We start from the raw sequence: 15843 nt of genomic DNA, 5'->3' as shown, positions 1-15843 counted from the left end.
GAGATGGCAATGAGCCATGAGGCTATAGACAGTGAGACGAGGGGAAGATGAAAAGTAATACGGTGGAGATAAACAGAGTGGTAATCCCGCAGCAAATGGGCGGCTTCCTGTGAGATTTTGTGAAGAGAAATGTGTCTATTTGGACAGCAGAGCAAACTGAAGGATGGACAGAATTAATAGTCCATTCACAATGTATTGTTAACTATGTGGTTAAGGAGAGACACTACGGGCTAAACACTGCTTTTTCACCTGTCGATTTTGAAATGTTTTTTTTTTAAATAATGCACTTTTTACAGTCTAATTTAAAGCAAACATACATTTTTTTGTTTCTTTTGTAGCAGTTTGTCTTTTGGATTTCAGTTAGATATTATTAAAGAGCATTAAAAACCAGACATTAGGGTAATTTTTTAATGTAATGTGGTATATTAAAATTTTCAGTCAGTCAGCCCAAGTGTTTCCAGCGAACTCACACTATTACAAAATCGCGACATTTAAGATCTGATTTCTTTAAAAATCTGCAATCTTTAATGCCTGATTGATATATGAAATAAAGTGGGTGTCACATCGGAGAAGAAACACTGCATTCAATTCCATCCCCCCCTCCATGTCTTTAAAATAACGATAAATAAATTTATTTCTTGATTTTATGTCTTGAAAAATATCTAGTAAAATATTATTTACTGTCATCATGGCAAAAATAAAATAAATCAGTTGTGAGTTAATAAAGGAGTTAATAAAATTATTATGTTTAGAAATGTGTTGAAAAAATCTTCTCTCCGTTAAACAGAAATTGAGGGAAAAAATAAACGGGGGGCTAATAATTCAGGGGGCTAATAATTCTGACTTCAACTGTACATATTTATACAGTTGAAGTCAGAATTATTAGCCCCTCTTTACATTTTTTTGTTCTTTTTTAAATATTTCCCAAATGATGTTTAACAGAGCAAGGAAATTTTCATAGTATGTCTGATAATGTTTTTTCTTCTGAAGAAAGTCTTATTTGTTTTATTTCAGCTAGAATAAAAGCAGTTTTTACTTAAAAAAAACATTTTAAGGTCAAAATTATTAGTCCCTTTAAGGTATATTTTTTTTTCAATAGTCTACAAAACAAACCATTTTTATACAAAAACCTTGCCTAATTACCCTAACCTGCCTAGTTAACCTAATTAACCTAAATAAGCCTTTAAATGTCACTTTAAGCTGTATAGAAGTGTCTTGAAAAATATCTAGTCAAATATTACTTACTGTCATCATGACAAAGATAAAATAAATCAGTTATTAGAAATGAGTTAGTAAAACTATTATGTTTAGAATTGTGTTGAAAAAAATCTCTCAGTTGAACAGAAATTGGGGGAAAAAATAGGGGGGGGGGATGGGGATTGGGCAGAAAGTCAGAATTATTAAGAAAAGAAAATAAGAAAAGTTTATTACAAGGTTTTGTGGTCCTGGGTCACAAATCAGAAATTTATTGGGGAATAGATTTGGAAAAGGTTTTTTTTTTTTATGTTTTCTGAACTATGAAGTAATACAATTTGTTCTAAATCTGTCTGAAAATGTGCATATATTTAATGTAATATACAATTTTATAAAATTATAAATAATGCTACAAAATAAAAAGATTTTAAAAAATTTATATTAGTTACTTTTTACCCTATTCAACTGCAGTGTTTTGCCTTAATAATACCGAGCATGTCAGTGAGAAAAAACAAACAAGCAAACAAACAAGAGATGGCCATTTTCAAAAGGTAGTCACATTAGGAATAATAATTCAAATGATTCCTCAAGTAATATAGTTCATTAGCATATCGGTGGAGAATATGTGGTTGCCAGGCAACATGGTAACTATAATAAAGAACTCAAAGTATGTGCAATCAAAATGGTTATTTTCCGACTTTGATTTGATAGTGACTGAGATTTCAATCAGAACTATCTGTCTGTATCAAACTTTTTTGCAAACGCAATCAATTAGACCTATAAAATCTATTTAAATGCTAATATGTTATTGATTAAGCAATATATTCACTGATATGCATTTATATAAGATATTACATCTTGTTTTATTTAGATTTTTAAAAATTATTTGAAAATTTCAGTAACATGACAGTAACAGCAAATATAGTATTTATTTACATAAATAACCTGATCACTTGACTTCCCTTGTTCTAGTAAATCATGGCCACATTGAACTGATGCATTTCCTTATTTGAATTTTACTACAACACTACAAACGTCATCACGATTTATTACAAACAAACTTTTTTTCCACTGCATTATATATGTATAATATTTTATTTACCTATTTATTTATTTATTTATTTATTTATTTATTTAAAGAATACTCTTAAACTGAACTAACATTAATACAAGTTTAAAAAGTCCAAAAGCTTACATTATCTAAACTAAAGTACTAAAGTAAAGTAAAGTGGGTCAGGGGCTAGTAGCAGAACCACGCCAATACTGCAGGTTTAAAATGAGTTTCATATGAAAGAGCATGGAGCTATTTCTAGAAGAAGACGCCAGCATGTGCACGTGTGTATGCAAGAAATGAGTGGACAGATCTCAGTGGGGGCCCTCACAGCACAGCTAAAAAAAATCCTGCAACTAACACACTGTTTATGCTTCATACAGACACACACACACACGAACTGGGAAAAAGAGGAAGACACTGAGGATAAAAAAAAACACAGGAAGAGATACAGACTGAAAAAGAGCCGCAAATCCCAGCACACCTCCCTCTGTGAGAGTACTGCTCTTAACAATTTAATATTGAGGCTCTCAAATAAATTCACACACGCATTAAAATAGCTCTGCTGTGCCTACTGTTCTCATAACGAGAGGGGTTATTAAAATCTAATCGAATGTGGTGAAGAGGTTTTAGTGGACCTATTTGAACCAATCATGTGAACAGAAGCGTTTGTTTTCGTTCATGCAATGCTTTCCATGTTGCAAAGTAATAAAAGGGTGCAGATTTAGCAGTATTAATGCATAAGCATAATGCATAAGTCACATTCACTGATTTCACATTACCCATTTTGACAGTTAATTAACTTTGAAAAGTAATTAAAACAATTAATCTAATTAGGGCGATTTCAAGTCTTAATTTGACAGTTAGAGTCAAATAATCTATCAAACTAATATGAAAAAAATAACTATAATAGCAAACAAGATAATAATAATAATAATAATAATAATAATAATAATAATAATAATAATAATAATAATAATAATATCCCCATTTAACAATTTTATTTATTTTAATGATTCTAATGAATCTAATGAATCTTAAACTGAACTAAAACTACTATTACTATTACTAATACTTAATATTATATTATAAAACTCATTATCAATGGTATTAATTATAATTGCTATTATTCATATTTTTGTTTCTATACATATTTATACAACAGCTCTGTCTGGTTCTTGAATCTGATTGGCTGATAGCTGTGCGATATTCTGCAAATAACAGCACTCGTACCACCTCGTCACCTTCCATTTTTGTGTGTTACTCCACCCACATACAGAGACAAGCAGAGGACACTCTATAGTTTGGCAAATATTGCTGCAGTTAGACAACATAATGTACTTTTGAGGCTTTTTTAGTTGAGAATGTAGTTGATTAGATTGCATCTGTGCTGTTCATTTATAATTATAGTTCCTATTTTAAAATATTTATAATTTTGAAGCATCGGATTCAGTGCATTCAGTGCAGTCTGAGTAGATCATATAAAGTGACGGCTGACGCTCCCCCACATGATGGTGACAGAGACCGCATAATAAGTCCTTAGAGGAGGTAAAATAACATTTTTTTACGTGAATTTCAAACTACAGCAGAAAAAGTTATTATTAAACAGGTATGTGAAATTCCAAGTCGATCTCTCTCTTTTGTATTTTGTAGTGCTGCATTTATATCAAAGAAACTGGTAGTGTTTGCTTTGCTCTGGCTTTTTTGGCGTTAAATATTGTGAAATCCCAATTGCAACAGAGAAATACTGGGAAATCTCTGTAGATCGATGGCATTTCATGCCGTTCAGCCTTGTAATCTTAAAATGTGAGCAAAATCACCTGTTTTGTCATCCTTTTAGACTTTACGCTAGAGAATCATTCAAATACTAGCTCTAAAGTGACGTGTGTGAAGTAGCAATGTTTTCTGCTGTTCTGATGTCAGCTGCAGATGTGAATGAATGGTGGAAGAAAATAGTTCCTCTTACAAAAGGGTTTTTGAGACTCTCCGCGTTTGATTTTCTTATTTTCACACACGATTATTTCGTCGAACTGTTTTAGAAACACAATATCACACTCGTAGCATTGCGATATGGCTGTATTTCAGAATTATACAGTTGATGTAAAAATTATTGGCCCTCCTCAAATATTTCCCAAATTATATTTAACTGAGCAAGAAAATTTTCACAGTATTTCCTATAAGATTTTTTCTTCTGGAAAAAGTCTTATTTGCTTTATTTATTTTGCTTTATTTTGCTTTAGAGTAAAAGCAGTTTTTAATTTCTATAACTGTTTTAAAGTCAATATTATAAGGCCCCTTAAACATTTTTTTTTCTCGATTGTCTATAGAACAAACCACTGTTATACAATGACTTGCCTAATTACCCAAACTTGCCTAATTAACCTAGTTAAACCTATAAATGTCACTTTAATCTGAATAGTAGTATCTTTAAAAAATATTTAGTGAAATATTATGTACTGTCCTTATGGCAAAGATAAAATAAATCAGTTATTAGAAATGAGTTATAAAAACAATATATTTTTAGAAGTGTGTTGAAAAAATCTTCATTCCGTTAAGCAGAAATTGGGGAAAAAATATACAGGGGGCTAATAACTCGGAAAATAAATGTATTTATATATAAATTTTCAGAGCCTTACTCTAAACAAAAAGTGCATATTAATAATAATAATAATAATAATAATAATAATAATAATAATAATAATAATAATAAAAACAACAACAACCTCATTCTTTTAAGCCGAATACATTGACCCACCGTTATTGATGCGTTGAGAGCGGCTGAGCTCCCTGCGGTTTGGGTCCCGCTGATCTGCCATGCTGGCGGAAGGTGTGAGAAGGGCATGCAAGCCACTGTCCCGGGGCAAGGTGAAGCTGCGGGGTTTCCCTACTGCATTAACAGGGTCTCTGAGTCTCTCCCCTTCAAGCATGGGGAAAGGGCCGTAATGATCCTGCATGAGTGTGCGCTGGGCAGGCAGAGTGGACTGACGCCGATATTCGGGGGAAAGACCCGCTCCCGGCTCACAGAACACAGCGTCCTCTAGAGGCAGAGTCTGCAGGTAGTGGAGGCCTGAGCTGGTCAGAGGGGTTTCAATCAGGTCCTGCCATGAACGCCGCTGGCTGGCGGACTTCCGAGCTGGAGAGCCTCCTCCACTGCTGCTCCCCCCTTGAGGTTCGGATCGGTACTCCTCATGAGACGAGCGAGACTGCGACGTTTCTGTAGATGACAGCCGGCCATGCTTTGGTTCTAGGTAAGGACTGGCACAGCTCACCTGGTTCTGGGGGAAAGACAAAGACAAAAAGACAAGGTGAGGATTGGATGATTTTTTTTTAACTGTTCCAATATTTATTGAGAATAGATCATAGTAGTTAACAGTATTTAGCCAGATTTAACTGGGCAAATTTGAGATCACAATAATAAAACAGTGCTGATATTTCAGTGGATGATTTACAGACAATGCGCAAATTAAACAACAAAGAAATAATACAAATAAAAGCTAATTTACACCGTAAAAAACTGTAATGACAAAAAGTCAACAAATATTTGTATCTTGCTTTAACTTACTTTAATAATTTAACCAGGCTTTTAGCAAATTTTTTAAAGTTATACAAAGTTTTGTCGGTGCCAGTGGTGTATTGGTTAGTGCGTTGCGGTCCTATGATGATCCTTCCCCACTCTCTGCTCCCCATGCTTTCCTGTCAACACTCTCTACTGTCCTATACAATAAAGGTGAAAACCCCTAAAAATAATTATAAAAAAAAAAAGTTATACAATGCTTGACCTAATATTTTTTGTCAGTTTGATTGATGTAAGTTCAGATGACGAGAAAAGTTTGATTAATTTGATTTAACAAAAAAATTTAAGGCAGCAAGAATTTTTTTTACAGTGTACATATTGACAAATGCAATAACTGTAGTGCAAAATAGCGCAGAGGCAAATAGCATTTCCACCGGTGGTAAAGGTGGGATAGACAACTATGTGGAGGTGCAAATAATAGGGATTCATGATGTCAAAGATAACCTACTTTATAAAAAATGTATTTAATAACAGCTGGTTAGTAATTACAGTAGTGTTTCAATGGCAAAAATGTTAGCAAATATGGTATATTGTGTATAAAAAGAAAGAAATGACTGTCTCTCTGAAATTAATCATTAACATTTCCAGTCTTACTTCCTCCACAAATCTATATAGGTTTGTAACAGATTTGCGACTTCTGGTTTAGAATGCAGATGGAGAAGACGTGTCTGGCTCATCATCTTGAAAGATTACTTTTCTCACTAACTAACAATCCTCTATCAGTTAAATTTATTCTAATGTAGTAGTTAAATATAGCACATTTAAAGATAAAGCGATAGATAGAACAATAGATAGAATGATAGAGGGAACGATAGAACAATAGACAGACAGACAGACAGACAGACCGACCGACCGACCGACCGACCGACCGACCGACCGACCGACCGACCGACCGATCAATCGATCGATCGATAGATAGATAGATAGATAGATAGTTGGAATAAAAGACTGTACTCTCTGAATTGATTCAAGTCTTACTTTTTTCACAAATCTATTTAGGTTTGTAACAGATTTGTGACTACCATTTTTGGATGCGGATGGAGTAGTCTGGCTCATCGTCCCGAAAGATTACTGTTACTAACTAACAATCCTCTATCAGTTAAATTTATTCTAATGTAGTAGTTAAACATACTTTACATCTTCAGAAGCACAAAATGACATGCCAAAGACAACACACCTGTGACTCATGGCGAGATTAGCATGTTAGCATTGACTAACCTTTTGGAAGAGCACAGTGCCGCTCTCACTGCTGAATTAAAAACAGCATTAACCTCTTTGTAACAGATTTGCATAACACCAGATAATGGTCCTCACTGGCTGCCCATGAACAACATCTACTTTGACCTTTAATCACTGTAGTTGTGTTGTTGACATAAGAATCATTACTGTTCAAAAAGGTTACAGTTGGTTTTCTAGTGCTAAAAAAGTGCTTTATATTATGATCAAATTCAAGTATTTTTAGACTTTGAATTCATGTAAACTTAATGTAGAAAAAAGTATAATAGGGTCACCTCAAAAATATACTACACTATAAGAAGTTTTTATAAAATATCACTCACTTTCTTTCAGGTACTGGAGACAACACATGAAATAAAAAGGAAACATTTCTTACTTATTTATGTACTTGAAATTCACCTAAAATCTTGAATGGACACAATGCGTAAACTGGTTTTGAACAATTCATCTTTAGGTAGGAATAAAGTGTGCTAATGATCTGAAAGTCAGAGAGTAGACCAGGCCCCTGAATGCACGCTCTCGTCTTTGACAGGCCAATGAATAATGAACTGAGAGAGAGCTCTGGTTTCAGCGAAAAGTGCCGAATATAGAAAAATAGAGGTATAGGGGACAGAGGAGTGGAGGGAGAACCTGGAGCTGTGTTCGTGTGAAAATAGGCTCTAATTATGGGCCAACTGTTTTTCCCGCTTTCATCCAGTTGGCAATGTTTCAAAAGAACCAATTTAATTGCAAGATAGACAGACAGACAGACAGACAGACAGACAGACAGATAGATAGATAGATAGATAGATAGATAGATAGATAGATAGATAGATAGATAGATAGATAGATAGATAGATAGATAGATAGATAGATAGATAGATAGATAGATAGATAGATAGATAGATAGATAGACAGTTAGATAGATAGATAGATAGATAGATAGATGGATGGATGGACGGACGGACGGACGGACAGACAGACAGACAGACAGACAGACAGACAGACAGATAGATAGATAGATAGATAGATGGATAGATGGATAGATGGATAGATAGATAGATAGATAGATAGATAGATAGATAGATAGATAGATAGATAGATAGATAGATAGATAGATAGATAGATAGATAGATAGATGTGTATATGTGTGGAGTAGAAGTACATGGGGGCTTGAGGAAAGAAAGAAAAACGGAAGAAAAGCGTTTAATTAGTGAGTCTTTGTTTGTCTTAAATAAGGCTTTGCTGCTGTGTGTGGCCTCTGGCTGACCTGCCCTACAGTACTGCACTGAAAATACTGCTAACCAGAGCAGGAAGATTAAAGCACACACATATTCGGAAATGGACACATCTATTGTGTAAGTACTGAATAAATTCTATCATGCATTAAGCTTGTAAAATTGGTGCTGCTCAACAAACTTTAATGGCACTTGATGTGACTTTTTAACCACTGGCCGATCACATCAGGGAAAAAAATAGTACAAAGGAAAGAAATAAAAGCGATGAAGTGTCAACTTGCATGGGTCAAGAAGATGTTCCATTTTGATGCCTGCATTAAATAAAAAAAACGTTTTGATTGGAAAAACGTTGCCTGGTCTGATAAGTCCTTGTCATAAAGTGCGAATCATCTCAGACTGGGTTCTTGAACATGACAATGAGTTCACTGTACTCAAATGGCCTCCACAGTCACCAGACCTAAATCCAATAGAGCACCTTTGGGATGTGGTGGAACAGGGGATTCATATCATGGATTTGCAGCTGACAAATCTGCAGCAACTACGTGATGCTATCATGTTAGTATGGACCAAAGTCTGTCACAATATAAATATTTTAGATATAAAATATGCCACAAATGATTAAGGCAGTTCTGAAGGTGGCCGGTGAGCGTATATACTGTATATATACTATAGTGTCCTTTTCCAAAACTTGATATTTATGTGTAATAATAACGTGCTTTAATTTACATTGACATTTACATTTAGTCATTTAGCAGACGCTTTTATCCAAAGCGACTTACAAATGAGGACAAGGAAGCAATTTACACAACTATAAGAGCAGCAGTGAACAAGTGCAATAGACAAGTTTCAGGTGTGTAAAGTCTAAGAAGCAAAGCATTAAACAATTTTTTAGTTTTTTTTATTTGAGAGAGAGTGTACAGTTAGTGGTATAGCCTAATAGTGGAGACTAAACAGTTGAGTTTTTAGTCGTTTCTTGAAGACAGCAAGTGACTCTGCCGTTCTGATGCAGTTAGGGAGTTCATTCCACCAACTGGGCAGATTGAATGCGAGAGTTCGGGAAAGTGATTTCTTCCCTCTTAGGGATGGAACCACGAGGCGACGTTCATTCACAGAATGCAAGTTTCTGGAGGGCACATAAATCTGCAGAAGTGACAGATATGAAGATACGAAGGAGCAAAGCCAGAGGTCACTTTGTAAGCAAACATCAGAGCTTTGAATTTGATGCGAGCAGCAACTGGCAGCCAGTGCAAACGGGTGAATAGTGGAGTGACATGTGCTCTTTTGGGTTCATCAAAGACCACTCGTGCTGCTGCATTCTGAAGCAGCTGAAGAGGTTTGATAGAGTTAGCTGGTAGCCCGGCTAGCAGAGAGTTGCAATAGTCCAGTTTGGAGAGAACAAGAGCTTGAACAATAAGTTGAGCTGCATGTTCAGATATGAAGGGTCGGACCTTTCTGATGTTATAGAGTGCGAATCTGCAAGATCGAGCAGTTCTAGAAATGTGTTAATAATCTGCTTTTTTAGCAGCTCTAGAACAGCAGTAGGGTTTTATCTTTATTATAACACAAACAATTCATCATTGACGATTGACTGTGATTTAAAGGGACAGTTCACCCAAAAATGTAAATTAGGTATATAGATATACTGTACTGAAGAATGCTGGAAAAACAGCCATTGACATACAGTATAAATTATTAATACACAATGAACAATAAAAATGACAACACAAAAAATCATAATCATCTATAAATCATAATGTTCTAAACTGATTTTTTCTTCTTAAATACATTTGAATTTAGTGTGAAATAATTTACTCAAATTTCATTTTCAATTTATGGTAATGAGAAACAATTTTTGTGTTTTATAAAATCTTTTTATTGAAATATCACTTGATAACTTGGTTCTTGACAGATTTTGAGAGACTCACCAAAAAGGAAATCGATATCAAATACTGTCTATCAAAAACACATTGTAAAATCGTAACAGCCACAGTGACTCACAAAGACTGAGAGATACTGTATGTAGAGAGACTGAGAGATAAAACTCAATCTCCTCACATCTCCACAGTGGGCTTTTAGATAAGATGGTCTGACTCATTCACACACACACATGCACGCACACACAGAGTGACGTGGTGAGGCCAGGTCTGAGGGACGGCACTATAAAACAGCTCTTTTACCAATGCCAAATGTCAAGCATGATAAAGCCGTGCCATTGTGTGGGATTACACAATGAGAAGAGCCATGTTTGTGTTTGTGTGTGTGCTGGATGCTGACTCACTGAGGGTGGCCGTGGGTATGTGTCATAAGGGGGTGGTGGGCTGTCTTGCTTAGGCGTCGAGGGCGTCTCATTGTCTTCATGATCACTTTCACTCCAGTAGTCTGCTGGATGGGGACGAAGGGGGAGTCATTAGCTTGTTGCAAAACATTTCTACAAAATAAACAATTATTGGATTATAGCCTTCGAGATCATGTGTAGATTTTCCCGTGAGGAGCTGCACTAGGTCTACACTGATGTCAAAAGCAGGAGACACAAGAATTTTAAGACCACAAGTTAATTTTAAGACGTCTAAAAAGCATTTTGAATTCCTATAAGTGGCTAATTTTGAATGACAAAAGGAGAAATATGTTTTTGAGAAACTTTATGAGTAGTTACATGATCTACCATAGTGTTTCTCAACCATGTTTCTGGAGGACCACCAGCACTGCATGTTTTGGATGTCACCTTTGTCTGTTACACCCATTACATGTCTTTCAGTCTCAGCTAATGAGCTGATGATCTTGAATATCAGGTGTGTTTGGTTAAGGAGACACGGAAATTTGTAGAGCTGGTGGTCCCCCAGGAACATGGTTGAGAAACACCTACCAGATAGGGGTAACTAGTTAACCAGGCAAATCTTGACCCCTTATTCGTGTCTGTCAACTTGTTGTAGGTCACAGGACAGTGCTTCAACCAGATTTGAAATATACTTGCGATGGTAGCGGATTGAATCACACCTTTTACCCACAGCACATAAATAGTTAACTATATGCGCCAAACAAAACGTAATTTGGTTTTGAACCCTATTTTTATTATTATTATCTGTTTTAAACTTTATCTTTTCAATTGGCTAAAGTAAAAAAAAGACTGTTGACATAAATAAAATAAAAAAACTCCACTATTTCTCTTCTATGCTATTGATGAGCCATGTGCACCCACTGACAGATAAATTTGCTTCTCTCTATCTCTCTCTTAAGGTTAGCTTGCTTTATTGACATGACATATTGTACAGTATTGCCAAAGCATTTTAAATGTATAAAATATGTAATACATTGACATCATCAAATGAATAAAGTAAACAGCAAATGAGGAATAAATGACAAAAAAAGACAATATCTCTAAAAATGATAATAATTACAAGAATAAAAAGTGTAGATTATTAAAATAAGACACATTTAGATGTAATTTCGTCCTCTCTGTGTTCTTTAGATTCAAGAATTAATTATTTATTGTCTCTCTGGCGGCTGTGCACATAAAAATAACCACAGCTTAGAAAACGAAAGCAAAACCAAACCCTGGCCAGACGCAAAAAGCTGCGGGTCTGTGGGGCTGTTGAAGCAGTATGAAACGGGTAAAGAAGAGAAGATTTTCCACTACTTAATGCCCACGGATGTTTGTTTATATTGGGCAGATATAAAAAAAGTGTAAAAGGATGATAATAATAGTAAAAAAAATATGCGTTACTAAATATACTTGGACGGCCGTTAATATAAAGTCTGTGTGTGGGAAGCACTGCAGAACTTCCTTTTTTTATCGAATAAAATTGGTAAAACAAAATTAGGTTGTGTCATAGAATGAATGTTGTAGTCGTTATAGTGATGATAACCCAGCAACTTTGAAAAATGCTGTGTTATTTAATTCCACATTGGGTATAATATAGACAAACCCAAATGTTGGGCTAAATTCTGTCCTACAAATTTATTTTAAAGGTCCCGTGAAGTGCTTTGAAATGTGCATTTTATTCAATGTTTATTCGATGTTTGATGTTTTAATATCAACCGAAACATGAAGAGAGGGTGGGACATAGTGTAGCTCCCCCCCTTTAAAAAAAAGACAAATTACCAGTTTGTAAACATTCAGGATGTGCGGGCAGCGAGGTTGCAGAAAAAAACCGGGAGCGTTAGCATTAACAGCGAGGAAATGACATCCGATGCGGTACAGAGTTTGTTGTTGTATAAAGATAAGTTATATTGATTACATATTATATATATTATTTACATAATGCTTTCAGTGTATTATAACAGCTTGTCACCCAGGGATAAGCACAGTTATTCGGCAAAATCAATGTTAAAGTGAGCGCTGTTCACCTGACAGGTCCATTTACAATAGCACCCTCCCAATTAATATTGGATAAGACGAAATGGCCAAGCATCCAGCCCACAATTTACAACTATCTCATTGAAGCTCCAAGTGATTTTACAAGAGAGAAGTTAAAGGCCTACAAGTCTTGCCAACAAATTTGCTCTGTGTGGTCATGTGCAAGAAATAATGTTCCATGATTACCAGATTCAAAATCAAAAACGAGTAATGTGTATAATTCAGCATAGCTTGGACTTACCTGATATAACATGAGAACTGCAGAGTCGAGCATTTTTAATTAGGTCCTCACTCCATTCAGCTCTTAAGATGGCTGTCAGCCAAAAACTGTCTGCGGTTGGCAGTGGTGTGGTGTACGGTAAAATTTAAGTTTTAAGTTCTAATTTGGCATCCTACCCCCCACCACGACATGTTTGCTACTACAAGCTCTACATGTTTACACCAGTTTTATATTTTCTAAACACAAATTTTGTCACTGATTTGGAGCACACTAGCTTATAGATATCTTAAAAATGAATAATACTGACAGTAACATCTAAAAAAAGCTATTTTAATATCATGGGACCTTTAAAAATTAACCCAGCTGTTAATTTTGTCTATATTTTACCCGAAATTGGGTTGAAATTATTCACAATAATTAGAATTAATTAGAATGTGAGCTTATCTTGGCTTTGCAATGCTTTTTATGCTGTGGTTAAATTATCTTAACCTATCTAATTGGTTTGCCATGCACATTTAAAAAAACAGTCAACTACACTGAAAGCAGCTTACTTTTGCAATTGTGGTATACATAGTTCTTGGGACTACCTGAATTCTTACCATGTTCCTGACGGATTCGCTCTCTTTCAGCATAGCCGGCGGCTGCCATGTTGAGGCGACTCAACCATCTGTTCATATCATCCACGCCGTCCGCTGCGAAGTAGAAGCTCTTGATTTTGGGATGACATGCTTTAAATGCACTAGGGAGCGAGAGAACAATAAGAATTCACCAGGCATCATCGCATAACCTTAAAGTTTGCAGAGGTACTCACTATTTTTTCCGGCATTCACTGGCTCTGTCGATCTTGAATTCTGGAAGGCTAACAAAACCCTCAGCCTTCTCGTCCTAATAGGTTGACACAACAAAGAGAGAGAAAGAGTGGATTGGGTGGACTTCACCCCACTTACACTCTTCTGTAATGTCATTACGTCCTCATTAAGGGTTACACTCTTTTTTTTTACACTCTCCATTCCATTACTTTTTTCCCCAGCTCTAAATTGCACAGTGCTGCTGACGGGAGCTCTGCATAAATAAATGAAAAGCATAAATTGTTGCAGCTCTCTGTAAGCCTGTCTGTGTTTACAAAACCCACACAGTAGAAGATCATCAATTATAGTAAAGCCGGACTCTCGGTGGACCAAAACCAGGCCGAGTAGAACCCTCCCCTCCCCTCTGAAACCCCCAGAATGGCAGGCATATCCTGCGCCCAAGCCACGATAAAAAGGCAAAGACATTGAGAGTAATTAATCAAAAGCACAGGAACCGAGGGAACAAGAATGGGAGTGTTTGTTTCGGAGAAGTTTCTTATCTTCATTACAGCAACGGCGTGTGTAGAAGAGTGTTTTGTTGTGGTAGATGAGCATTAATCTTGCTCCACACAAGAGGGTAAAGCCGGCACCAATTAAAGTCTCATCTCTAGATCGATACACTTTCTGCTGCGCCGGTGGATATGAGAAACAACAAAGACAACTGTATTGGTCTGACGCATGCACACATTCTCACCTCTTCGTTCATGTACCAATACAAGCAGGCGTCCTTCAGAACGAACCAGTACTTCTTCCATTTCTGCGAAAAATAGCTCTTTGCGTCCTTTTTCTTCCACAGCCAGCCCTCACAGTCTCCACGACCCAAGTCCTTACAGGAGATTCTTCTCTTACTTATGGAGGACAGTGGAGCCGCTGAAAAACAAAACCACAGTATGTGTTTATAACCTGGTAAACTGCACAAAATGGCAGCGAATTTAATGGTAAAAGACTGTATAAAGATTACAATAAAAATCCAGCATAAATCTTTATATTAAGTGGCCTTAACTAATATGTACTTACTTTTGCAGATACATGTTTTACATTGTACTTATGATTGATTAAATACCTGCATGAATTCACTTCTGTACTCCTTTAATTACACTGTTGACCATACCTTACACCTTAACCCACGCTTAAACCTACCCATACAACACCCTAGCAGCCACATAGCAATGCCTTAGCAACCACCTAGCAACCACTCAGAACACTCTAGCAACCACTTAGCAACACATTAGCAACAACCTAGCAACACCTTAGCAGCTGCCTAGCAAGGCCTTAGCAACCGCCTAGCAATTACGCAGAAGACCCTAGCAATGCCTTAGCAACTGCCTAGCAGTCACTCAGGACACCCTAGCAACTGCCTTGCAACACCTTAACAACCACCTAGAACACCCTAGCAATGCCTTAGCAACCACTTAGAACACCCTAGCAACCATCTAGCTATGCCTTAGCAACCACTTAGAACACTGTAGCAACTGCCTAGCAACATCTTAACAACCAGTTAGAACACCCTAGCAATGGCTTAGCAATGACCTGAAACACCCTAGCAACCACCTAGCAACAACTCAGAACACCCTGGAAACTGCATAGCAACACCTTAGTAACCACTTAGAATACCTAGCGACCACTTATCAACACCCTAGCAACAACCTAGAACACCCTAGCAACTGCCAAGCAATGACCTAACAACTGCCTAGCAACCCAGAACCCCTTCACAACCGCATACACCTTAGCCAACACCTTAGCAACCATTCAGAACACCCTAGCAACACCTTAAAACACATAGAACACACTGGCAACGCTTTAGCAACTACTCAGAACACCCTAGCAATCACCTAGCAACACCTTAGCAACAACCTGGAAAGCCCTAGCAACCACTCAGAACACCTTAGCAACCGCAGAGCAATGTCTTAGCAACCACCTAGAACACCCTAGCAACCCCTTAGCAACCACTCAGAACACCCTAGAAACTGCCAAGCAATGCCTTATCAACAAGTCAAAACACCCTAGCAACTGCCTAGCAACATCTTAGCAACCTTCTAGAACAGCCATAAAGTTTGTCCATAAACTTTACTTTTCTAGTTACACTGTTGATCATCCCTTTCACCTTGACCCACCCATAAACCTACCCATACCTCCAAACCTGTCCCTA

The 15843-nt window shown here is 36.5% G+C and overlaps 1 protein-coding gene across 5 annotated transcripts in view; it reads right to left on the bottom strand.

Annotated features, from left to right (window-relative positions):
* The window catches only part of cnksr2a (connector enhancer of kinase suppressor of Ras 2a), a 162756-nt gene that overhangs the window by 9704 nt on the left and 137209 nt on the right, over window positions 1-15843 (bottom strand). For all 5 annotated transcript variants that reach the window (XM_056450149.1, XM_056450151.1, XM_056450150.1 and 2 more), the window contains 5 exons: window positions 14389-14564; window positions 13658-13731; window positions 13446-13585; window positions 10551-10654; window positions 5001-5520 (listed from right to left, as the gene is read on the bottom strand). In XM_056450149.1, coding sequence (XP_056306124.1) covers window positions 5001-5520; window positions 10551-10654; window positions 13446-13585; window positions 13658-13731; window positions 14389-14564 — 1014 coding nt within the window. The remainder of the gene's footprint in view (window positions 1-5000; window positions 5521-10550; window positions 10655-13445; window positions 13586-13657; window positions 13732-14388; window positions 14565-15843) is intronic.

Source organism: Danio aesculapii, chromosome 24 (genome assembly GCF_903798145.1).
Source record: "Danio aesculapii chromosome 24, fDanAes4.1, whole genome shotgun sequence".
NCBI lineage: Eukaryota > Metazoa > Chordata > Actinopteri > Cypriniformes > Danionidae > Danio > Danio aesculapii.
Note: the sequence above shows the minus strand (reverse complement) of the source record. Positions and strands in the feature narration are given on the sequence as shown.